The 24,917-nt window shown below is 38.2% G+C and overlaps 1 protein-coding gene across 1 annotated transcript; it reads right to left on the bottom strand.

Moving 5' to 3' along the window:
* Positions 1 to 4,637: 4,637 nt before the first annotated feature.
* Positions 4,638 to 24,860, bottom strand: Tyw5 (tRNA-yW synthesizing protein 5). Its single transcript, XM_051190231.1, has 8 exons — positions 24,772 to 24,860; positions 20,408 to 20,562; positions 13,182 to 13,251; positions 10,801 to 10,845; positions 9,857 to 9,994; positions 7,937 to 8,024; positions 7,114 to 7,230; positions 4,638 to 5,223 (listed from the first exon to the last, which is right to left on the bottom strand). The coding sequence occupies exons 1-8, from the start codon at positions 24,847 to 24,849 to the stop codon at positions 4,970 to 4,972; spliced, it is 945 nt and encodes a 314-aa protein (XP_051046188.1). The 5' UTR covers positions 24,850 to 24,860; the 3' UTR covers positions 4,638 to 4,969.
* Positions 24,861 to 24,917: the final 57 nt, after the last annotated feature.

A 24,917-nucleotide genomic window follows, 5' to 3' on the forward strand; every position in this document is an offset into this window, starting at 1 on the left:
CATTGTCACTGTGTGGGCTAATAAGATGTACATTCCAAAAATACGAGTGTCATATGTGGTAGAATTCCTTGCGTGTAAATGTGGGCAGCTTTAAATTTTGATTGGATTAGAATTAGTTTGGAGTCTAGAAAGGTAGTTTCTGGTAATTTTATGTCTTTTAAAAATGAAAGAAACTTGGTGTTAGTCTTTTTAAAAGGTAACAAAATTGGTGTTGGAAATAGTTGATTTTCTGAGGCCTATTTTAAACTAACACTGATAACTGCATTCAGCTGTTGACTACACTTCTTCCTGTGCTGCAAGGTTTTGGCGGGTGTGTGTGTGTGGGTGGGTGGGTGTGTGTGTGGGTGGGTGGGTGTGGCTCTTGCACCTGCCTCCTGGGGAAAGTGAACCCTTGGACTCATTCTCAGTTCAGTGTTCCACCAAGTGTTTGTTTTGTTTTGTTTTTTAAAGTCAAAATAAATTCCCTCATATCCAAGATTATAGAATTGTATAGTTGGGTTTTAAAACATATTACAGTAAGCACTGTAACGTAATTCTTAATTGACAGTTTTTAATTATCTGTTGGTGTGCTCTCAACAGGAGACAGATTCCACGGACCTAAATCAGCATTTCTTCAGAAGCATGGTTTTGTCTGCCAAGAGAAAATAGCTTCCTTTGCCCAAATGTAAAATTACATTGAGATAAGAAAGGTTACAAAGGAAAGTTTGAAGACACAAATAATTTAAATTTTGGCCCAGAAACTGAATTTGCTTAACACTGCTCCATAATTTGGGTGAAGTTTCCTTCTGCCTATTTTTCTTTACTAGATAAATGCATTTTGAAACACCAAAATCTTAATGACTTTTAAACAATATTGGAACAAAGATGCATAGTTATAAAAAGTGGCACTTTTTATTTATGAATAAATAAATAAAGCTTTATAGGTCACAGAATAACCAAACAGGGAAATAACATGCTACTTTTGGGACAGAAAAAAAAAAACGTGTACTAAAGATTAGTATCTTAACATATGCAAAGTGTTCTCTTGGTTTCTTCAAAAATTACATTATCGCAAATTTCCTTAATTTTAAGCACTGTGATTGGGTGACTACATTCAATTTGTTTAATAATCGTCAGATGTGTCACATAATGTAAACTAGCTGAATTACTGAATGGTCATACAGAGGGAAGGCTTTAATTTCCACAGAATTAACTGAAGTGGAATGAAGAGGTTGGCTTTTTGTTTGTTTTTTCATTTTAAAGAATTCATTTTAAAAGCCCGAGTTAGTTCTTCACCTCTCCACTCATGTGAAAGTATTCCCTTGTTACAAGGTAAAGTGATATTGCTCCAAGGGACACCTAGAACTGCTGTTGCCTCTGGAGGTAGTGTTGAATAGTACAGACACTTTGTGGAAATGATTGTTAACTTATACACAGGTATTTCTGTATACTACTACAAATTCCACATCTGTTTAAAACTGTGTATGTTAAGTTGTTGTGTGTGTCCTACTTACTTGATTGTGCCTTCGTAAAGAGTCACTGAGAGAAGTGGTCCTACAGATGTGAACATTGTTGCCAGCACAGCATGAATACCAAATTGTATTAAAATAATAATTCCCAGGAATGTTATTTGAATGTTTGCCTGTTCACTTAGACCATCGGAAAGGAAGCCTTCACTGGCCGTTTTGTGTGTCCGCTTTTGTTTCCCCGTGTCTGCTTTTGCTTCCCTGACTTTCAAGTGAACTTTCCTTTTCATTAAGTATACCTCTTGTTAATTAGTTTATAACTGTTGGTATTATACTCATTTCTTCTGTTGGTCTCCTAGAGGAAGTCCTTAAAAACCTTTTCCTTTTCTTTGCTGGTCGTCTTAGCTGTCTGTATTCCTTTGACCCCATAAAAGACAGTTGGAATATAGTGTGATTCATTTTATTTCTGAGTATCCAAGCACCCACCTAGTGTAAGGAGAATCTAAGCCACAAGGATCTAATGTCAAGTCCCAGTATGTTAGTGGAGAAATACACAACAGCCTAGAGCTTAGGAAGGATAATTTGAAGGCTTTCCTTTTAGAAAAACAGGAGGGAAGGAATGGGGTAAGTTAAGTGATCTCATCGATAACAAGAAATGCTTTAACTGAAGTGGCCTCACAATTCTGAGTCATTTTAGCATCCCCTGGTATGTTTAAGACACCCATTGATGACTTGTATGTTTGAAGCAAGGTTAACACCAGAGTGGCAGCCTGTCAGTTCCTCCTGTAACACTGGAGGGAAGGAGTCATGTTGGCACATTCCCAAATTCTATCTCAACTTGCCTTTCACCTCCCTGAATGACCTATCCTACTCCACAATTCCTAAGATTTAACTTCAACTTTTTATAGGTACGATATATGCCTTGTTATTGGGTTCTTTGCAAATGTTCACATAGCTGCTACAAAAGGAATCACTTAATGTCATATGCTAAGGTAAATATTACCTCTTGAAAGCTAATAAGTTTTGAAATGTGTTTTTGAACATAATGTACAAAACCACAGATGTGTCTCCTGGGACTACTCAGCCTCATCTCAGCAATTGCTGTCATTGGTTAGTTGTGTACCTAGCAGAGCTAATTCTGTCTATGTAAACATTTATACAGAGCATGCATTGTACAAATGGCAGCAGAGTTTTAAGGTTTGTAATGTTTGTATTAAACTGGATCAATTCCATGCCAACTCACAGCTGCCAGACTCCGTGGTTGAATATTTTGTACTGTGTTCTGCCATCTTCCCACTGCCTGTTAGTTTTCACTTGTGTTCAGGTCTGTATATAGTAAGCTGTACATAAGTTTTGATGGGAGGAAACTAGTTTAAGCCTCAAATCAGCTGGAAGACTAGGGTAGGACTAAGATGGTCATTACCATTGTAATCTTTCTGTAGAAGCTCACTTAACTAGAACCATATATGCAACCCAGTGTTGTAAGGAGGTTTTTTGTTCAGGCAGCCCTGTGGCTCTTGAGCCCCAAATAAACACATAAACACTGTATTAATCATGAAATTGTTGGCCTGTGGCTAGGCTTCTTATTGGCTAGCTCTGTCTTAATTATTAACGAATTTCTACCAATCTATTTATTGCCATGAGGCTGTGGCTAACCCGCTATACCTTGACATGTTGTTACTCCTCTGGCAGCATCAAGACTATGTGGCTGGCTCACTCTACCTTTCCAGAATTATCCCCTAGTCCTGCCTATCTACCTGCCTCATTGGCCAAACTGTTTTATTCACCAACCAATAAGAGAAACATTTATACTGGGTGATTATATTTCTAACATTCATCCACTCAAAAAAATAGTTCAAATCCAATGAATTAGTTAATGAGTATGTTATTCATTTGGCCTTAAAAGAAAATAGTAAAACATTTTTGTTTAAAAATATGACCAGGAGGATTTTCTTAAAACTTCTCAAAGGATTCATTACAGTGCTACAAATATACTTCAAGAGGAGTTAACAAGTCTTATAAGAAATAGACTGGCTAGCATCAGTCATTATGTGCTGGCCCTTCTGGGTTTTGTGGTCTGTTGTAATCTATCAGTTATACTTTCAAGATGAAGGTGTAAACATAGACCCTCCAGTTTCCTTCTATGCTGCCTAACAAGAATATTCTATAGGTCAATTTGGTTCTAGTTATAACTTTTCTATATGACCCTGTCTTTTGCTGCTGGGATCTGAACCCACTTAACCATGATAGGTGAGTGCTCTACTACTCTGTTCCCAACCCTCTATGACTGACTGGTTAGTTTATGCAAAGCTAAGTAAATACTGTATGAACTAAGGGTTTACATCTTTTCCTTTAATTAAAGTTATTAAGTAAGTGCTTTGCTCAGGCTAAGATTAAAAAAATCTGATAATTAGACCTGGCTAGTATATTAAAACATTTTCCCCAATACACATTTAACCTTTCCTCATCTCAGTAATTTCAGTTTATCTTCCAAAGACAGCTAAGTCATAATTATTTATACTTTTCTTTTTAATGCCTGAAATTAATCCAGCTCTAAATAGAGCATTAGTAAATGAGTTACCTTCAAGAGTAACTATTTCCTGTAATTAAAATGTATAAAATTGATGGACTCAGATTACTTTAGATGGGCACACGTAAAGACAGTTGTTCTTGATGGCACCGAGCAATTAAGTACAAAGAATATAACCTGTGTGTGCGTGAGTGCACATGCACACACACACAACACACACATGCACGGCTCACTGTCTTTAGAGATTTATTCATGGGCTAATGTGGATAGAACTCTCAGGATCTATCTAACACACCATCAAATCTACTCATTTTTAGCCCTGGTAATTTAGCATCTGTAAGCTTTATTAAATGTCTAAACCGTCCTGTTCTCTCATACAATTCCTCAATGGAGTGCATCCCACTCATATGTTTAATTTTATAGTGTGTGATGACAACAGGCCATTTCAGAGCATTAAGGCTAAGGGCTTGGTAGAGAATTCTGGAAAGCAGCTTCATGTAAGAAGGAGCCTGTGGATTCCAGCTGCATACAAATGAAGACACACAAGGCCCCAGCTGCTACTGGCAACCATCCCATGACCACGAGAGTAGCTAGACCTAAGATAATGCCAATCCTGTGGTTGAAAAAGTGGGGTGGGGGTGGGGTACACAAAAGTTTCTGGAGGCACTGCTGAATCACTACAAAGACTAAAGAAGGACATCCATCAGTAGACTTCATGTAGTGTGACTGAATACATTTTAAGTTATTTACATCTTAGAGCTTAAAAATGGTTCCACTAAGCATTCTCAGTCCATACCTCCTTTATACCATGAATCTGAGACTGATTTACTTCTAAAAAGTATCTTTAAATGTTTATATCTTGTATAATTTTCAAATACTGGAGCTGATTTTAATTTATTTTGAAATTTTTACTACATTTCATTTTTTTTTTTTTTTTTTTGAAGTTCTACACTTGATCTTAGTCAAAAAGCTAAGAAGAGAGAAGAGATTTTACTTAAAAGTTCTTGCTGTAGGCTTTGTCTTGAATGCGCAAGACCATTTGGCGTGCATAGAAGTCCCTGTATTCCTCTGGTAGTTCAGCCAGTGTTTTTAAAGCTCTGTCCAAGATTTGCACAGCTCTGGATGCTGCTACAGGATCTTTGTTGCCATAGGTATCTGTTTTGTCATAGCATTCCGATGGAAGGTGCTTCCAAAAGACATTCACTCCCACTCCAAACTCTTCAGAAATTACATTATGGAACCATAAAGCTGTAGAAAGTTAAAAATAAAACACACAGTTAAAAAACAAAAAAACAAATGTCAGTGAAATATCAAGAATTGCATATAGCCAATGTAAGAAACAGTCTTTGTAGCAGTTCCTGTCGCTTGCATACTCCCTGCTTTCCACTCACTCATGAACAGCCAGTCAGCTCAGTGTCAGGAGCACAGCCCTGTTCTAAACTCCTTAGGAATTTTTATTTTTCCCATCTAGCTTGAAAAAAACTAGTTGTATTTGCTTTGAGATTCTCTGATTTGGGGCAATCTTTTGTGTCCCATGTTTACACTTCCCAGAGCACACAATCACATCAGAACACGGACTGTTTTTGTACTCAGAGCATTTTAGTTATTTGAAGACTATGCCTGGTCTTTTGTGATTCAATACAGTACTTGTTCTCAAAAAAAAACATCCTGTTCCAAAGGCAATCTGGTTGCCTAATTTAAGCTAGCACACACTGTAGCTTCTGTTTTTAGGCACTCAGATCTAGCCTCTATTTTTTCAGCTCCTTTACCATGACTGTGAAAACATACCAAATCCTTTGATGATGGTGGTAAAGAAAAAAAACTTGGTCAGATTATTTAGCTATATTATTCATTTTCACTAGAAAATTTACTGTTTTCAACTAACATTTTCCAAAATGTAAGTGCTGTAAGAATATTAAAGAACACCTCAGTGTAAGAGATGTAATAATAATCATGCCAAAAGTGTTTAGTTTTATGAAAGGAGGGTTTACATTTTAGAGACAAATTCCAAGAGTGTTCATAGAAAAACAATACTTCTATTTATAAAAGTAGTCTTCAATGTTTTGGTTTTAATTATAAGATCTTTCAGAATCTTTATTCACTTATTAATATCAGAAAAAACTAAACATTCTGTTAATTAAACCTAAAGACAGAAATCTTGTTTGGCATTAAAATATATGCCAATACTTAATTTTGGGAAAAACTAAATACCGAGTAAGAAAAAACTACATAGCTCTAGTCATATTCTAAAGACAAAAAGCAAAACTCTCACTTATAAAATGGCAATAGACTTTAGATAAGGTGCTGTTGCTGAAAAACTACAGTAGTACTAAGTCAGTGCATCATGGTTCAGATCAGCTACATGAAGGGTGCTGCCCTCTGATGAATATCAAGATTAGCAAGAATGCCATTCCTTGTGCTCAAGGAATTTACTATCTAACTTCAAGTATGTCACCTGACTTTCACTGTTTATGTTTCAAAGGCTAATTCTATCACTGAATAAAGGTGTCAATAGTTTATAAACTACAAATTTATGAATTACAACAATTAACATAAGTAAAACTGGTCAATTAACTCCAATACTTATGATTTTAAAAATCTTAAAGTATTCACTTAAGTGTTAATTACAGATACTATATCACCACAGTTATTAACAATATGGAAATTTTATGAGCATCCAAACTAATGCTTATTTATTGAACATAGGAACTCTTTCTAGTTTTGAGATGTTATTATAATATTTTGGTATTTAATAAAAAAATTTATAATCTTAGAAAATATTTACCATTTCTAAAATGCCTATATATTTTCGAAATAAAATGATTTTTAAAAAAACACCAGGTACAACCTTTCCCCAGATATAAGGTTTATCACTCTATGCTATTTAGCAGAATAACTTAGAATATTATCTTAACAAGTTATGGGTTGCTTTTATGACAGGAATACATTGAGAATACATCACTGTGCAAATAGCACAAATGGAATGGCCTATAGTACAGCCTATTGCTAGAGGGTATACACTTGTACAGCAGTTTACTGTCCTGAAGATGGTGGGCAGCTCTGACACAATGGTAAGCTCCTGCATATCTAGACACAAATAAAGACAGAAAGCACATTAGTGTGGTCTAGAAATCTTACCAGGAATGAACAGAACATCACCAGCTTCAAGGGAACACTCATACCTCCTCGCCTTAGGGAAGAGTGGGTATTTATCCAGATCAGGGCTGTCAATATCAAGCACTTCCGATTTAGAACCTAGAAAGTCCCCAAGAGAGATCATACAGATTGAACCAAGTTCACAGTTTTATAAAAGTAATCTTAGCCAGGCAGTGGTGGCACAGGCCTTCAATCCCAGCACTCGGGAGGCAGAGGCAGGCTAGTTCTAGGACAGCCAGGGCTGTAACACAGAGAAACCCTGCCTTGGAAAAACAAAAACAAAAACAAGCAAACAAACAAACAAAAAAAAAAAAAAAAAAGAAAAAAGCAACCACAAATATAAACTTGAAACTTCATTCTTTTCAATTACTGTATTCAGATTGTGAAAACTATTCTTCTGAAATGTACGATAATTTTCAAGGATCATTCTGTAAACATGACAACCAACATCCACTATCCATGTATCCAGGCAGTACAATAAGATAATCTGAATTTCTTTTTGTTGTCTTTTTTTTTTTTTTTTGAGACAGTATTTCCCTATGTAACAGTCCTGGTTGTCCTGGAACTCACTCTGTAGACCACGCTGGCCTCAAACTCAAGAGATCTACCTCCAAGAGTGCTAGGATTAAAGGCAAGGGCCACCATGCCTATCCTTGAAAACTCATTCTGTTTACTGCCTATCATCACTACACGTACACAATGAAAAATACAGTACATAATAAGGAAGAAGTTTCCTACAGTGTGGTCTTCCTATATTATTTAAAAATAACAGAATAAACTGTAGAAACATAAATTTAAACCATACCTGATAAATATAAATAGTGTGCATCTCGAGGATTGAACAGAATAACTCGCTTTTTTCCTGTCACTTGTATTAAAAAGTTATCCATTACCTAAAGATCAATAAGATGTATGTGTAAGTATTATCTAAAATTCAAGTCAATGGAACCAATGGCATTCTAAATAGTTAAAACACATTTTTTCCTTTTTTGGGGGGTTGGGTGGGGTTCACAGCGTCTCCCTATATTGCTTAAACTGGCCTTCTGATGCTCCTGCCTCAGCTTCTGAGTAGCTGGGATCATGGGTAGGTGTCACTGTTAAGCCCTATTCCTTTTGTCAGATTTGACCCATATAAAACCTTGCAGTCATAATTCAAATCTAATGATGAAAAACTGGTACTACACATACAACAATGTCTTTATTGAAGACATTTATTTCCATGTTTTTTAACATGGGAAAGACAAGCAAACTAGGAAAACAGGAAGAATAACAGCATAAGTGCACCTGAGGCTGCCCTCGGTTAATGTTTGTCTTACTAAGTTGTTGAGGAATGCCCTGAGCTGAACAGAAAACACCACTGCAGCTACTGTTAAACACTGAATACATGTCCACCCACAACATAGTTACAAAAATTGTGATTATGACACTATTTGTATAGGAGTACAATCAGGCAAATTCCCAGAGTATGCTTTTAAATGAATCCATGTTAACTTCCCCTGTGTACACAAAGGGTACCCTCTCTTGGTACAGAGTGTGAAAACCATTAAAAGGCAGAAAGGCACATGATTCAGTTAAAGAATTAAGACATACACTCATGAGATGTATGTATTGTCATCAAGTCCCATGCTGGATTCCCAGCTATCAGTCTGGGGGCCCATTAGCTCCTCCTTGTTCAGGTCAGCTGTCTCTGTGTGTTTCTGTAGCCTGATCTTGTCCTCCATCTCTGCATCTGGATTCCAGTTCGGCTCAGTGTTTAGTTGTGGGTACCTCTGACTTATTTTTAAAAAATGTATTATATATTCTATTGTAACTGAAGGTCAAAGGAAACAACTTAAAATTTAAAGCATAATCTATAAAGTTAAAAACATATGAAGCACATCACTTTCTCACCAATCATTCAAATAAAACTTCGAAAATATGCTAAGATTCCATGTCTGTCTCATCTGATTATAGAGTTACTATGTTGAAATCTCCTATAAGTTTTAAAATATACTAGGAGAACCATGTACATAACAGTTTGGCATGCTGCCATATGCCTGAATTCCTGCCAGCTGAAGCAGAGAAAGAAAGATCTAAGGTCAAGTCCAGCCAGGGCTTCAGAACACAACTCCCATTTCAAAACAGCAAACATTTGGAAATGTACCAGGTATTGCATAGTTTCTTGTTTGTTCAGCTGCCAACATCAAACCATACACAATACCGTTTAGAATTTGCTTACCATGCTTACATATAGGCAGCAAATAAAGCCAATGAGAGCACAGAAGCAAGATCAAAGTCTATACATCCGGCTCATCTACAAATCAGCAAACATTTGGTGTTCTCAAGGGACATATGTCCTAGGGGCCTTCAGGTACCCCTAATTCTTATTCTTGCAAGCCATTCCCCACAATCTCTTCCTTTCCCCGAAATAATGACTTGGATGGCCAGTCAACTGTTCTATCACACCGTGTTTGCACATCTTCCCCATTAAACCATAACTCATTTCACATCTACACCTTACAGTGTGTGTGAGGATGAATCAGGAGCCAGACCACATAAAACTAGGTTTTGCTATCAGCTGACTCCAAATTACTGCTGTCCTACAGATGGCTTATTCTCACAGCTCCGTGTTCCAGCCAATGACTGCACAGATCTCTAAAGGAGCCTATAAAGCTCAACCTGTGAACATTAGAGCCATAAGAGCAACAGATCTCTGAACCTTTACATTTCTTATTTTGTAACATACATCATAATGAGTCCAGAGTTGCAATCCAGGTGAACTAATTCGAAAGACACTGGAAAAGAATTGTTCCTCTTCAAAGAACATTGGAAACTTAATATCTCTTCCTAATGATGGAAACTGCTGTCTGATATCTGCAACATCCTGCATTGACAGACATACAAAAATACTTAGATTAAAAATAACATCTGGAGAGAAATTTCAATAGTAAGCAATATTAGCCTAACAATTACTGTTAGGCACAACACAGGAATAGTAAGGATGAAAGCATCTGTTCAGTGCTGTAAAGCCCAGTGATGTGACCACCACCAACATACGCGCCTCCCCCAGCCCCCGCCTGCCTGCGCCCCCACTGGTGGTTCTCAACCTGTGGGTCACAACAGATACTTACAATTCCTAACAGTAGCAAAATTACAGTCATGACGTAGTAATGAGATGATTTTACGGATGGGGATCATCACAACATGAAGAACTGTTAGGGAGGCAGGATCAGGAAGGTTGAGAACTGCTGCTCTAACAATCTGAAGTATCACTACTGTCAACTTTACCCACTCACACAGAGGTTCTCACTTTCAGAAGAGTCACACAATTTATATCTAGTCTAGCCTTATTAATTTGACTCTGGATATACAGAAAGGCTCATTTAATAAGTCTTCAGCAATTTTAGATTAAGTATTTTTTATTAGCTGAACAGCCATCTGTATAATATATAGCAATAGGGATCCTTTTTGCATAAAAATTAGATGACTCTAAGATTCCATAGTTCTGAGTAACTACATAATCACCTTTTAAAGATTCCTCATTCTGTGCCTCATTCAGGGGCACAGAACATTAAAGAAACAGAAAAGGAAGAGATGGGTTATGTATCCATCAATAATATAAATTTACAGTGATAATGTGAAAATGCTCACTGACATTTTAAGTAACTGCTTTAAATCCACAATTCTTACCTTCCTAGGGTCTTCTCCAAGTGATCGTAAGTAGTATTTTTCATCCTTAAACACCCAAAAGAAAAAATAGCATCAGTAGTCATAAAAAATAGCGAGAAATAAGAGATGGAGTAAATCTTAAAATGTGGCCCAGTTATCTAAAAAGTTCAATTATCTCACCCTTTCTACTGATGCCCCCTAGTGGCCACAGACAGAAACATCTTTATATGTTGCTCATGATTGGATTCAGTAAAGGAAATATTCTAAAGGCAACAAAAGCACATGTAAAGCCACCCATTTAACTGATACTTCAATGTACACATTTTAACATTTGATAAATAACATGTGAACCCAACAACAAATTTCTTAATACAACTATGACATGAGATAAATAAAAATCATATCCTTTAATACATTAAAAAACAAAACAACAAAAAAGCCAGGGAGACTGCATTACACCAGACCATGCCTATCCCCAACAACCTGCATTTTCCCACCAAATCCTTAAGAGTCAACTCATGCATGATTTAGAAATGCATCATTATAAGAGTAAATTATTTGAGTAGCGTTAAAAGTTATCATTTACACTTCTGACTACCTGAGGTGCTACATAAGAGAACTGATGAGGAAGCAGTCACTGCAGGGCTGGGGTGACACTCTTGTTTTGACACTCGGGCAGCATCTGCAAAACCCAAGACTCTATTCCCCAGCTCCACAAACCACAACAAAACCACCCAGTGCTGGGTGCATTTCCTAGAACAGAGAATTGAGATCTACAAGTCAATCCAACTCAAGAATTCTGCCTTCCAGAAACTAATGCAGACTGCTGTAATAAAAACTTTATATCTCATTTAACCTTACAATAAATTATAAATCTCCACTCATAAATTAACAATTTAGCTGTTTTCATATTTTTAGTACTACACTGAAATGATTCTTTAAATAGGTTTCAAAGAATGTTCTTCAAAAATTGAACTGTTATTCAGCAAATAGGCAATGCTCAAATTCTTCACCAAGAAAGGGTGCTTTTTGCAAACGATGCATTTAACTTGGGGCTGCAGCTGTACATTTTTCTTAAGGTTCAACTCAGCATTTGACCCAGAATTACACTCTTCATATAGGGTAAACCCAAGCAACAACCGAAGACTGCAAGTGGTCTAGAGGCTGCAAGCTGCCACCTGATGAACAGTCTTTGCCCAGTGTTCCAGAGAACTGGTAGACTGCCCGTGTGTATAGTTGTGGCCAGTGCCAGCTAACTCCTTTCCTTCTACAGTCTCAGCTTTCCCTATGACTTAGCTGAGAATCAATCTTGATCTGTTTGCATATATTCCATAATTTTTCGATTAAACCCTTTGTTTTACTGCACATTTCATGGCTATTTAATCAATGTCATTCTTTAACTTTTGATAGGAAAAATACCTAAGAGCAATGAATATACATCCAAAGAATAGCTACAGTATTTAGGAACAACTAATGCAGATTGGTTTTAAGAGACATTCTAATTATGGTCAGGCTAGAAGTCAACACTGTTGCTTCTCAGGATATGCTTTTCTGAGATATGCTCACCAATTTGGCAATGGTGGCTGACCCGCGAGTCCCAGGGTCCTTCTGTCATTGCCTGCCCAGCACTAGAATTACTTTGAGGATATGCCAGGGTACTCAGCACTTTTACATATGTGTCAGGGATCAAACTCTTGTCCTCATACTTGCTTTGCAAAGACTTTACCAACTGATATACCACTCCAATGCTAACATAATTAACTTGAAACTGTCATTTATGGATAAGCCTTAATTAATGCCCTAATCAAGGTCTTTTAACTCAATAACTCAGAACCACACTATACTGTAAAAATACTGCTTTAATCTTGAACAAATGTTACACAGATAAAAGAAACAATACGGATAACAATATGGAAATTTTAATGACATGAAAATAAAGTTTTCTATTAACATCTAAATTTGGTGTATAACACCAGAGTATTTTCAAAGGAAGTAGGATTCATGATTAATAGTTGATGAGCAGTTTCTGTGTCTATCAGGCAAACTGCAAGTATAAATTATTTTGTCTAATCCTCACCAAAACCTAACAAAACAACTTAGTGGATCTTCACAAAGAAATCCATTTAGGGAGGTCTGGGAAGATGGCTCAGCTGACCAAATGCTTGCTGTGTAAACATGAGGGACTGAGTTCAACAGCTGCATGAGGTGGTATGTACCCATAATCCCAGTACTGGGGACAAAGACAGGAGATGCCCTAAAGCTTGTGGGTCAGCCAGCCTTCTAGGTTCCAAAAGATCTTTCCTCAAAAAAGTCAAGTTGCTGGAAGAAGACACCCAGTAACACCCTCTGGCCTCCACACACATAAAATCTATATGGCCATTAATGATTTCTTTAAAAATTACCTCTGAAATAAAGAATTCTTTATGAGTTTCTTCAGCAGCTCTCTGGACCAACTTGTTAAATGGTAAAGTTCTGAAATAAACATAACAGAATCCTTAGACATAAAAATAACACACCAACTAGTAATGCCAACGATGCATGTAGGCTTGGCACAGTTGACTGCCATGTGTTTTGAAATATCCAGCTTTTAGTATAATCCATGTGGACAGAATTCTGAATATTCAAAATTCATTTAGCAGCATATAAATCTGACCTGTTACCTGAATTTTTAGACTTAAAGATTTTAAATCTGTGGTTCAGATGGCTCTTCAAAGGTCAATACCCTTCTTTCCAAGTTACTAAGAGAGATGTTTCCATGGTGCCAGGGCACTTTGACATACACAGATGGGAACTGAGAAGAGGGTTCAGTGCCTGAGAGCACTCGTTACTCTTGAAGACAATGTACACTCAGTTCCCCGCTCCCACATGGTGGCCCACAACCATCCATAACTCTGGTTTCAGAGGACCTGATGCTTCTTCTGGCCTCCATGGCACCAGGCACACATGCAGTGCTCTTACATACACGCAGGCACGCAACCCAGACACATAAAATCAAAGTAAAGTTAAAAAGTAAAATACACAAAGTTTGAGGCTCTGACTGCCACCTGCCCTTATGGGCCAAGGCCTAACCTGTGAATGAATGGGACAGCCTCCAGACTCACCCCAGTAATGAAGTGTGACACATTGCAGCCCCTCCCCCTGCTTCTCTACCTCAGCACAGTAGGCAGCAATGTTGCCCTCCCCTCCTGCTTTACCTGCCATGCTATGGCTTCTGGAGAATGCTCATGGTTTCCATTACTCCTTACTCCTCAAGTTAGAGGGTTTCTTTGCCCCAGTTATCCTAGTATCTTTCAGAACCAAAATCACTTCCTAGTTGTAGTTCAGAGGCAGAGGGCTTCCTAGCTTTCATCAGAACCTTGTTTTTAACGCCACCACAATAAATAAATAAATAAATAAATAAATAAATAAATAAATAAGCAAGCAAGCAAGCAAGCAAGAACAACCATTCTGTAAGGAGTACGGGTTTTTCTGCCCGCCTCTTGGTCTGGTCCTGCCGCCGCACCAGCCCCAAATAACACACAGAGACTCTATTAGATATAATTCTGTTGGTCAGGTACTACTTTCTTATCGGTTAGCTCTGTCTTAAGTATTAACCCATTTCTGCTGAGCTATGTATTTCTCTTACCGGGGAACCGCCTGCTTTCTCCGGTCTCTCCATCTTGACCCTCCTTCCTCTTTCCTCCTTGTTTCCTAGTCCCTCCTATCTTCCTTTCCTATTGGCCAACAGTGCTTTATTCATTAACCAGTATGAGAAACATATATACATAATGGCATCTCCCATCAGATGGAGCCCAGGTGGCTAATAAGAACTTCCACTTAAAATTTAACAAAAGCTTAAAAAAAGGGTTTTAGAAACAAAAGAACAGAGTCAAGCAAGGCTTCTTACTAACAGCATTTTTCTTGGTTGAACTCTGCTTTGGGAGAGACAAGCAGATATTCGCGCAGCTCCCTTAAGGGAAGGTTCCTGACTCAGCATAAGCAGCAAAAATCCACAAGGCTTTTAAGAAGCACTACTAACAATTTATTGATGTGTACAAGAGCTTGCAATGACAGTGACCACATCTCCAAGCTGGCAGCATGGGGCTGGACGGCAGTGCAGACCAAGGCGGTAAGCACAGCTCTCACTGCTGGCGGTAAAATAGACGCCGCCATCTTTGATAAACCGCAGCAGAAATAACTATGACTTTCATTTTAGCAATGTTGTTGTTTACCAGATAAAAGACTTGTGGCCAGACAAAGATAAACATTTACAGTAAAGACAGATTCATATTAAGAAAAAGCACTACAGAGCACTACAGGTTTACAATATGTTCTAATATATATGTAGGCGTGGGAGAGAAAAGGAATAAAATGATTTAAATAGACAGAGAGGAGCTGGGTGTGGTGGCACACACCTTTAATCCCAGCACTTGAGAGACAGAGGCAAGCAGATCTCTTGTGATTTCAAAGTAATCCTGGTATGCAGAGTAAATTCCAAGACAGATAAGAGTTACACAGAGAAACCCTGTCTCAAAAAATAAAAGAATAGAAGTAAAAGAAGCAGAGTAATAAAAAAGCCACATAAAGATGGAAAGCACAAAAAAATTATGGATGCTATATGCTATTCAGTTGTCTTTAAATAGTTTGACCGCTGAGGAAATAACAACTGATAAAAGAAATGCTGCTGGATTAATTCAATTTATATATTTTAAAAATGCTTTGACTCCAAAATTTAAGCCTAAGGACAAGTTACTGGGGAAAAGGATTTCTACTTTTGTTTCCACAGAAAATGAAAAGCTGTGGATTCCTTCCAGACTAATGTGGTTTGATCAAGCCAGACCCCCTGAAACAGAGTCGCTGGTGATCCAACATTCAAAACAGATTGGACAAAGCAGCCTTACAGACTACTACCAGGATTTCTGCACGTTCTTAGGATTCCCCCATGACAGCGCCCCCTATCAGCAGGAAGTAGTTTGGAAAGAACGACGCCCAAATTCCCAAATATTGTTTATAAATGTTTGTTTTCATTTAAATGGACTTGGTTATAAATGGTTAATGATCACAGCCAATTCTTTTTAAAGGTAAAAAGGGGATTATGGCATAGATATGAATACTTTGTTTTGGAATGGATTTTCTTTTATTGATACAATTTAAGGTCAATTTTGTGACAGTATATTTCTTCTCTTGTTTAGGCATTGTGTTTATATAGCTTATTTAAATGTAATGTATAACTTAGTACAGATTATAGATAGTTACTTATGATAGTCAAAATTTAGAGTTAAGTTACTTAGGTTTTCAAGATGTATTTGAGATGGTTAGGCATTCTTCAAACCTTTCAAAGACCTACAGAATATGGCATTTAAAATGATTTAGGGTTTTTCTTGACACTGAGACATAAATGCTCCTGGCTATGCCCCCTGCACCAGAAAGGAAGATGGACCTTGAAGAAACGCATTATGGAGTTTACTTCCAATATGGCAAGACTAGCCATTTGGACAAGATACTGCTCTTGTCTGGACTGTTTGGCTTTATGCTGTATAAACTGGACATGCAGGACCCACAGGAAAGTGACTGCTGATACAAGATAGACATTGCTACAGGGTTCCTGCTTCATGGAAGAGTCTGCCAGACAGTCTGCAGGACACAGAGAAAAATGACTGACAAACTGCCAATACAAGAAGACAGTTTAAAGTTTCCAGCTTTGCTGAAGAGTCTGCCAGACACATTATGGCCTATGGGCTGAAGATGGAAGATTACAGAAGAACTTCAGGTAACTGACAAAGGCAAGATGTCTCTGTCATTTATAGAGTATATATACTATCCTTCTGTGGTCATTGATGGAGTTGAAGACAGATAGTTAGGGTTATAGTTTTCCTTAGTTAGGATTAAAGATAACTTACATATATGACTTTAGACTCACAAATATAGGAGATGATAGAATAGTTTCTTTTAATCTTGCTAAATGTTAATGGACTAAATATTATTAACTGTGATTCTTACTTGATAACTGTTATGTGATATATTTTGCTATGTTAAGGTTAAAACCCTTCTTTTTATTTAGACAGAAAAGAGGAGATGATGGGAGATGCCATTATGTATATATGTTTCTCATACTGGTTAATGAATAAAGCACTGTTGGCCAATAGGAAAGGAAGATAGGAGGGACTAGGAGACAAGGAGTAAAGAGGAAGGAGGGTCAAGATGGAGAGACCGGAGAAAGCAGGCGGTTCCCCGGTAAGAGAAATACATAGATCAGCAGAAATGGGTTAATACTTAAGACAGAGCTAACCGATAAGAAACTAGTACCTGGCCAACAGAATTGTATCTAATACAGAGTCTCTGTGCATTATTTGGGGCTGGCGCGGCGGCGGGTCAAGACCAGCAGCGGCGGGCGGAAAAACCGTACTCTTTACACCATTCCTCAACCATAAAGATGCCACCATATCAGTAGCAAGACAAGGAAATCCTTAATGCCAATCTGTGAGTCTCACTCCGAAGTATGTGTAGGGGAAGAGGAGGGAGAATTGTAAACTCTCCTCTATGAGAGGCTGACCTTGGGCTAGCTTAGCTTACCTTCCCCACTATTGCTGTTTCCCTAGAAATACACTGAGAAGGATAAGGGTTTGATGTCGGCTATAATGGCAGGCAACACTGTTTACTGTACAAGAATATGGTTTTCAGTGTGTGAATATGCCCCTTACAAAAATCGATTAGCTACTGTGGCCTATTTTAAGCCACTAGCTTTGGGAGACACTTAACTAAGTTGGGGTATGTTTTAGTACCACCTCCACAATCTTGTTCTAACTAAGTTGTCACTAGATGACCAAAAATGACTCTGGGATCACACAATTCACTGATAACACTCTGCTAATAGGCTGATTCCCGCCCTGTATTCTTCTGAAAACCTAAACAAATTTCTGTGGCACTATGGGGTGTGGATCCTGTGAGTGTAAATGTCAATCTGAACTGAAGCTATTGCTGGGAATGGTGTACAGCACTATAGAAAGAAAGGAGTCTGCTATTTACTCAGTCCAATGCAGGGCCCTGCCACCTACCACAGTTTCTGATGGATTTTATCAGCAAACTTACTTAGTATTTTCCTATTCAACACTTCCTACCAATAGCCTCACTATATACACATCATTAAGATCTGGGGAGGCTAAAGTGGCCCATAGCTACCTATGTAATTGATATAATTGCCCACCCTTAGCTTTCTATTAGGGAGAACAAAGACATGCTTGCAACATCTTCACAAAAGCAACACGGACCAGTGACCCTGTAAGAGCAAGATGAAGCAACCCCATGCAAAGTTGAACACCAGTCTATCCACGACCTGCCCCTACACAGCAGTTGAGAAGTTCCTCAGCCTTAGTCTTTCTCTGTCTCACTGTGTTCTGAGCAGGTCTTCTATTACAGTGCCTTTTCTCAGCACCAGCACACAAGACAGTAAGTGAGGTAGTATCGATATGGATTCTGTGACTAACAAATTTGAATATACACTCTGGGTTTTATCATTTTAAACTACATGATTTTAAACAAATTTTAAATATAAGTAAACATATTTTAAATATAAGTAAAAGATTATTACATGTATTTATTCGTGGGGATGCTGGATATACTCATTCACACTATGCATGTGTGTGGAGGTCAGAAGACAACTTGCAAGAGTCAGTATTTCTACCATGAGTTCAGGGCATTGAACTTCGGTCATCAAAGCTATCCTCTGAGCAATCTAATGAGGCTCCCCCAGTTACTTTTTTTTTTAACCTTCATTTTCTCATCATTATAAGCAACATCTACATCACAGGCTATCTTACAGTTTAAATGGGAAATATAAGCTATTGTTGGCCCAGTACCTAAGACATTGTGACAAAAGTAACAATGTACCTTTAGCAACATACAAGTAGTTAACATAAAAAACAAACAATAACAACAAACCCCTCAATTTGTCACCCATTCTGTTTCTGGAATGGCTGATTTACGAGAGCAGTACCAGGTTTGAAGAGACAGTAAGAGGAGGATGAGGACTGACTGAGATGATGCGCTAAGTGGAGACTCCAGAGCTAGGCTTTGTTCTGCTCAGATTACCCTGACTAGGGAAGAACAGCAGCAGCAAACGAGAGAAATGGACATGCTAATGCTTGGTAAGGCATCTGAGAAAGGATAAAAGCAACTCAAGCTGAAGTGATTATATATCAATGCATGTTACATATCTATCTACAGGATTTCTGACGTTTTAATATCTCTAGATTAAATTCCTTCTTCCTGACTGCTTAGGAGATGCTTAAAAAACAAAACAAAACAAAACAAAACTAAATCTACTTTTTTTTCTTGCACAAAAATAATTTTCCACATTTTTAGTAGCTCTAGTGAAAGACTTTGAAGAAGCAGGAATAGAACTATTACATAATATATATGTTTTAAAAGAAATTTAAATTCGACTCAAAATGAAGTTTCAATACCCACTTGTTATGGCATTAGATTCCAGAAAATAAATAATATTAACCACAGGCTAAAAAACACTCATCTGCAGCGGTACCTAGCCTGTAAATCTGCAACAGTGGCTACAACCTTTGGTTTCAGAGGTGGTCACAACCCGTTTAAGGTAGAGGAGTTGGGGACAGGAGCCCACTTGGGTTGCAGAGAGCATTGGAGATGCAGGGTCTGCATCCTTCGAGCAGGGACGCTGTGACAGTGACTTACTGTTACCTGTGTTAAGTTTATCCCCAATAAAACACCTATTTATCATTTATCTTGGGTCTGGTGAACTCATTTAAACCTCACCTTCACTCATCCCGCCAGCACTTTCTTCCACTTCTTTGACTGAACAAAAGTACAAAGTTCTTAGATTTGGAAAATTTAGGGAATTAAGTTCGATCCATGGCTTATGAAGTAACTGGTCAATCGGAAACTGAGAAGTGCTTTGGCACTCACTATAGGAACCTGGCAAACACCCATGAGAGAGGAATGGCCCCAACAACAGAAATCCTGCCTAGCTCATCTCTGAACTGAAATCTGTGACTAACAAGGTCTTTCAACAGATTGAACCTGCTGGGAACTGCACATGCTCAGAATGAGAACTTGTTTTTTACTCTAACATTTGAATGACTCTCATGGGAATAAATAGCACATGAGATCTGCTTTCAAAGGTAGACGCTCAGCAGCTGATTTACCTGTCAGAGATTGCATAGCTGCATACGACAAGCATGGAAGGAGCTGAGAGTGGGTTTTAAATGCTACAAAACGGAAGTCAGTACACAGCAAATGCAGGCTGCCCTGTGCTTCTTGAGAGGAAAGAAAAGTCAGCCTCTATGACAACTTCCTGCACTGGACAATGGCAGCAGAAATGGCTACAGCACACCATTTCAGAGGGGACCTAACTCTAAGAATAGAAATTCTGTTCTGTGACTCCACAGGATACAGGGTACATCTTTATTTGAAAACTAAGACTGTAGCAATGTCTCTGTATAATTATACAAACTCAGAATTCTTGCCTTTTAAGCCACATTAAAAAGCAGTAAGCTAGCCCACAATTACATAAACTAGACTATAGATGAGATGCAGTATGGTCTAGACTATACAATGATGTAGAAATCTTGAAGGTCTGAAAGGGTATCTGTGTCCCCAGAGTAACCTCAGAAGAAAATACCTATACACAAAGTTCTTACTGATGAAGTCCATCTGTGGAACTGCAGCAACGTGAATCTTCACTTCTTTCGTCCCTCCAGCTTGGCTCAGGTAATCCACTGTCCACTTGCTTGTACAAGACCCCAAATCAAGTCCTTCTAACACCAGAGGCTTTCTCTGTAACGAGAGTAAAAAACACAGTTGTAAAAATGAAGGACACTCCATCAGGACCAGAGTGTGGCTTTGAGCTAACCTAAGATGCTCCGATTTAAGGCATCTAACAATTTGTGACATTACTAAAACATGCAAATTACTTATATCACACACGCAGAACAAACCTAAGATTAGGAAAACAAAACAGCTTTATCAACAGATAAAAGAAATCCAAATACTCAAGTATTTTCATGTTATTTATGGCACAAATATAATTAAATTTTACTTCACTTTTGTAACTTTTAATTTCACTATCACTTTAAGCTTTCTAAAAATGTAAGAACATAAGAATCTCCACCTGCTCTCTCCATGACTCACCAACTTTTCAATATGGAGTCCCATTTGTGTTATCGATTGCTCATACACTCAGTATTTAGAGACAGACATATTATTAACCCTAATTTTTCTGAACTATTTCAAAGTTATGTCGTTAACATTGTCCTCATCTCTAAAACTGAAGTATATTTTCTGAAAATAAGGCCATTCTCTTACAGAGCAATTATCAATGACATATTATTATGTAACACACCATGAACATTTAAGTTTCACCAATTATCCCAATAATTTCCTTTAGAGTTCTTTCCCTGACCCAGAATTCAGGCTAAGATGCCATTACGATTCAGTGATTACATCTCTTTCCATCTGAAATGGTTCATCAGCTTTCTTTGTCTTCTATGACCTTAATATTTTTGAGCACACAAGCCAATTATTTTGTTGGATTTGGGTTTATCTAGTTTTCTTCATGATTAGATTGTAGGTTATGCAATTTGAATGAGGAATGTTCCACACGAGGAATGGAGCAGCCCTCCCAGGGTACAGCAAGTGGCAGATGATATTCCATCCTAACATTCACTCAGTCTCTCTGCCTCCAAGTTTACTGATAGAATTTTAATGCTCAAATTATCACATAATTGACCAGTGGGACTCTTTGGGCTGGTTCCTGTGACTTTTAAAACTAAACATTTCCTTATTTTATAACAAAATAAAACAATCCAGTTATCATTTTCATTTTTTCTGCCCAGCCCTGCAATCCATCATTTCTTTAAGAAATTCTCGTTTCTCTTAAGTAGGAACTTTTCTTTGGCCTTTTAATTATATACATAATGTATTTTTATTATATTCATCTACCCTAAAGGGGCTGTTTCAGTCCTGTACATAACTTCTGCCTTCACAATGGCAAGATCTAAGAAACATGTAAGGGCATCTGTATAATCCCCCAAATGCACAAATCTAGACATGCAATTATGCATCTTTATCTCACCAAATATGTACATATACATAAACTTAATGTATTATAAATATATGTCAAAGTTAAATTTAGTTTTTATTGTTTGTATCTGCAACTTTTTTGTTCAACAATGAAAAACTCATCTCCCAAGATCAATATTTAATCATTTGCAAAATTGCAGAATTTCCAGAAAATACTTTCAGAACTGCTAGTTCACAAACCTATAGCTAGAATTGTTTTCAGTTCCTGTCATCTTTAAATTGAAGACACATGATATCCCCTTTCTCCAATAGGCTTTTTCTTTTTTTGTTTTTTTGAGAATGGGTTTCTCTGTGTAGCCTTGGCTGTCCTGGAACTCATTATTTTATAGACCAGGCTGGCCTCAAACTCAGATAAGTCTGCTTCTGCCTTTCAAGTGCTGAATTAAAGGCACATGCCACCAACTGCCTAACTATTTCTACTTTAGGGCTGTTTTGTTTTTAAGTAATTTCTCACTTCTGTTTTGTTTCATTTGAGACGTCTCTCACTAAGTAGCCCTGGCTAGCCTAGAACTATGTAGATCAAGTTAGCCAAAAATTCATAGAAATCCACCCGCCTCTTCCCAGCCATGCCACTGTTTGCCTTCTTAATTAGCTTAGGATGTAAAATATTAATTCGATTCCCCTCAAAGCCAGCTATCTCACCACATTCTTCCTGTTCATATTCAGTCATCTTCTAGAGACAGCCATTAATTTTTTTATTTGCTTTTGTTTTTTGAGACAAGGTTTCTCTCTGCAGCAGTGGCTGTCCCAGAACTCACTCTAAAGATCAGGCTGGCCCCAAACTCAGGAGATCCATCCATCTGTGCTTCCCAAGTGCTGGGATTAAAAGTGCGCACCACCACCGCCTGTATTTCTTTATTGGAAGTACCCTCAAACACACATTTGCATTTTTCTTCAAAAAAAAAAAAAAAAACACTATGTATTTTCCTTTTTAAAGTTTAAAAACATATACTTTGAAAATTATTGCTATCAATTCCCACATTATTTTTATAGCTTAGTGTATCAAAGAATATAATGAGCAATACTTTATCTAATCTCCCTTTCATGTTAATTCTAATAATTAATTGTATAATAGACTCCTGAATGTATTATCATACATTTAGAGAAATATCTGCAAAGTAAAATTCCTAAATAAGAAATTATCTGGGTATAATTAAACTCAGTGGGGCACTAAATACAAGACATGAAGTAGGACAGGGGTGAAAATGAGCAAAATTAATTATGCCATGTATGAAGCTGTCAAAGAATAAAGAAAAATAAAATTTAAAAATTGCTGGGTTAGAAAGTAAACATGTAGTTGATGAGCTGTACCAATAGTTGGATCACTTGGTATAAATCATTTGGCTGCCATTTCAACACACCCTTTCACCAAGGGTGAATTATCAAAGTGTCTTAATCTTAGGCAATATATGTGGTAAGAATTCAGGGCAGGAGTGAGCAACCCAGCCTGGTTCGTAGACATAAATATTGATGAAAACTGCTGTGTTTTTCTGTTGGTTTGCTTAGTTCTACCTCAACCAGACTTCCTGTAATCATGGCTAAGCAGAAGGACAGGGAAAATGAAGAACATGGGAAAGGATGGGAGACTCACTCTGCAGTCTGACATCTCTCACCAGCTGAGAGTTAAGAATGCAGCACAACTAGACCTGCTTGGTGATGCACAACTTTAATCCCAGCACTGGGGAGGCAGAGGTTGGTGGATTTCTCTGAGTTCCACGCCAGCCTGGTCTCCCCACTGAGTTCCAGGACAGCCAGGGGTACACAGATAATCTTTTTCAAACCTCCCCCCCAAAAAAATTCCAGCACAATTAACAAAATTTGCTGCGAGGTTGCCTCCATGAGGCCAATATTCCTTTTTATACGGAAATAATTCAAATAAAAGTGTTCTAGCAACAAAGCATGTCTTAGGCCAAAGCATATATAACCAGGTACGGCTTTTCTCTTTTGCCAAACTTGGAAACCAGCTATTTTCTAGGATTTTCACGAGCAACACTAAAATTCCACTTGCAGTAAAACCAGATCTTGGCCTCCTTGTACAACCTTAGTTACCCACGGTTTTACCCGGTAAAATTATATTATGCAAAGCATCTCTCTATTGAAGTGTGACCTTAAGAACTCTTAATAAACTTAATAAGCTTTGCTTCGTACTAACTCCATCAGAAATTCTTTTTGGTAATGCCACAGGAAATGTGCCTTCTGAGCAGCGAGCTCTCAAAGGTACACTTCAGGCTGCTCTAGCAGCACGGAATAGTTGCCTCCCCAGATTCCGTGCCACTGCCACTAACACAACCTTAAGAGACCTTTCCTTCGAAAATTCGCCAGAATCCTTACTATTTTTCTTGAAACTTGGACTATCTTGCAAAGTCCTGGAAGCAAATTAAAATCTAACTACTTTCTGCTAGTTTTTCTTTTTAAAAAACTAAAGGATTTATTAAGCCTAAATTATGATCCAAGTGAAAAATCAAAGGCCTATAGCAAAGGAAAGCACGGAAAGATTCCCATTGGTGTTTCCCTGTTGGAATCCCTCACTGGATTCAAATGTTGCGTTTCAAAAATCTATTATCTTGGAATAAACAGAGACCGCAAGGACCAAGAGCGGGGCGAGGGATCCTGAACTAAACTTTGGGAAACCCCGTAGAAGAGGAGCATGCGAAGCCAGGAAATCCACACTCGTCTTAACAGGACTGACACCAAGGCCGCTCTTCTCTTGGAAATGCTTCACGTCACCCAACTTTCTCCTTTCTCCGGTCATCCTGCTCCCCAGAAACGTGGGGCCGTTTCCTCCATGGGTCTACCGGCCCTTCCGCCCGGCCGCAAGCCAGCCAGTGAGCAGCGGCTGTCCGCCGCCGCCCACCGCAGTGCCAGTAGGTGTCTCCGCTGGTTTCCCGCGGCGGGGCTCCTCACCTGTGGGTAGAGATGCTCCATGAACTGCTCCCGCGTGACGCCCCGAAGCCGAGGCACCGGAAGACGCTGCTCCGCCATGGTGGGCTCTGGTTAGTTTTCGCAGGGCTAGGAAATTGGACGTGTTCGTCCACGAGTAATCCTCCCGG

The sequence above is a fragment of the Phodopus roborovskii genome, unplaced genomic scaffold (genome assembly GCF_943737965.1).
Source record: "Phodopus roborovskii unplaced genomic scaffold, PHOROB, whole genome shotgun sequence".
In the NCBI taxonomy this organism is placed as follows: Eukaryota; Metazoa; Chordata; class Mammalia; order Rodentia; family Cricetidae; genus Phodopus; species Phodopus roborovskii.

Bases quoted from the DNA above. Each gene is read 5' to 3' on its own strand.
- Tyw5 (XM_051190231.1), bottom strand. From the start codon at position 24,849: ATGGCGGAGCAGCGTCTTCCGGTGCCTCGGCTTCGGGGCGTCACGCGG. The intron at 10,846-13,181 runs GTAATTTTTAAA...TGGGTGTTTAAG, and splicing joins AAGAATTCTTTATTTCAGAG to GATGAAAAATACTACTTACG. The intron at 9,995-10,800 runs GTAAGAATTGTG...CTGTCAATGCAG, and splicing joins TTGGAGAAGACCCTAGGAAG to GATGTTGCAGATATCAGACA.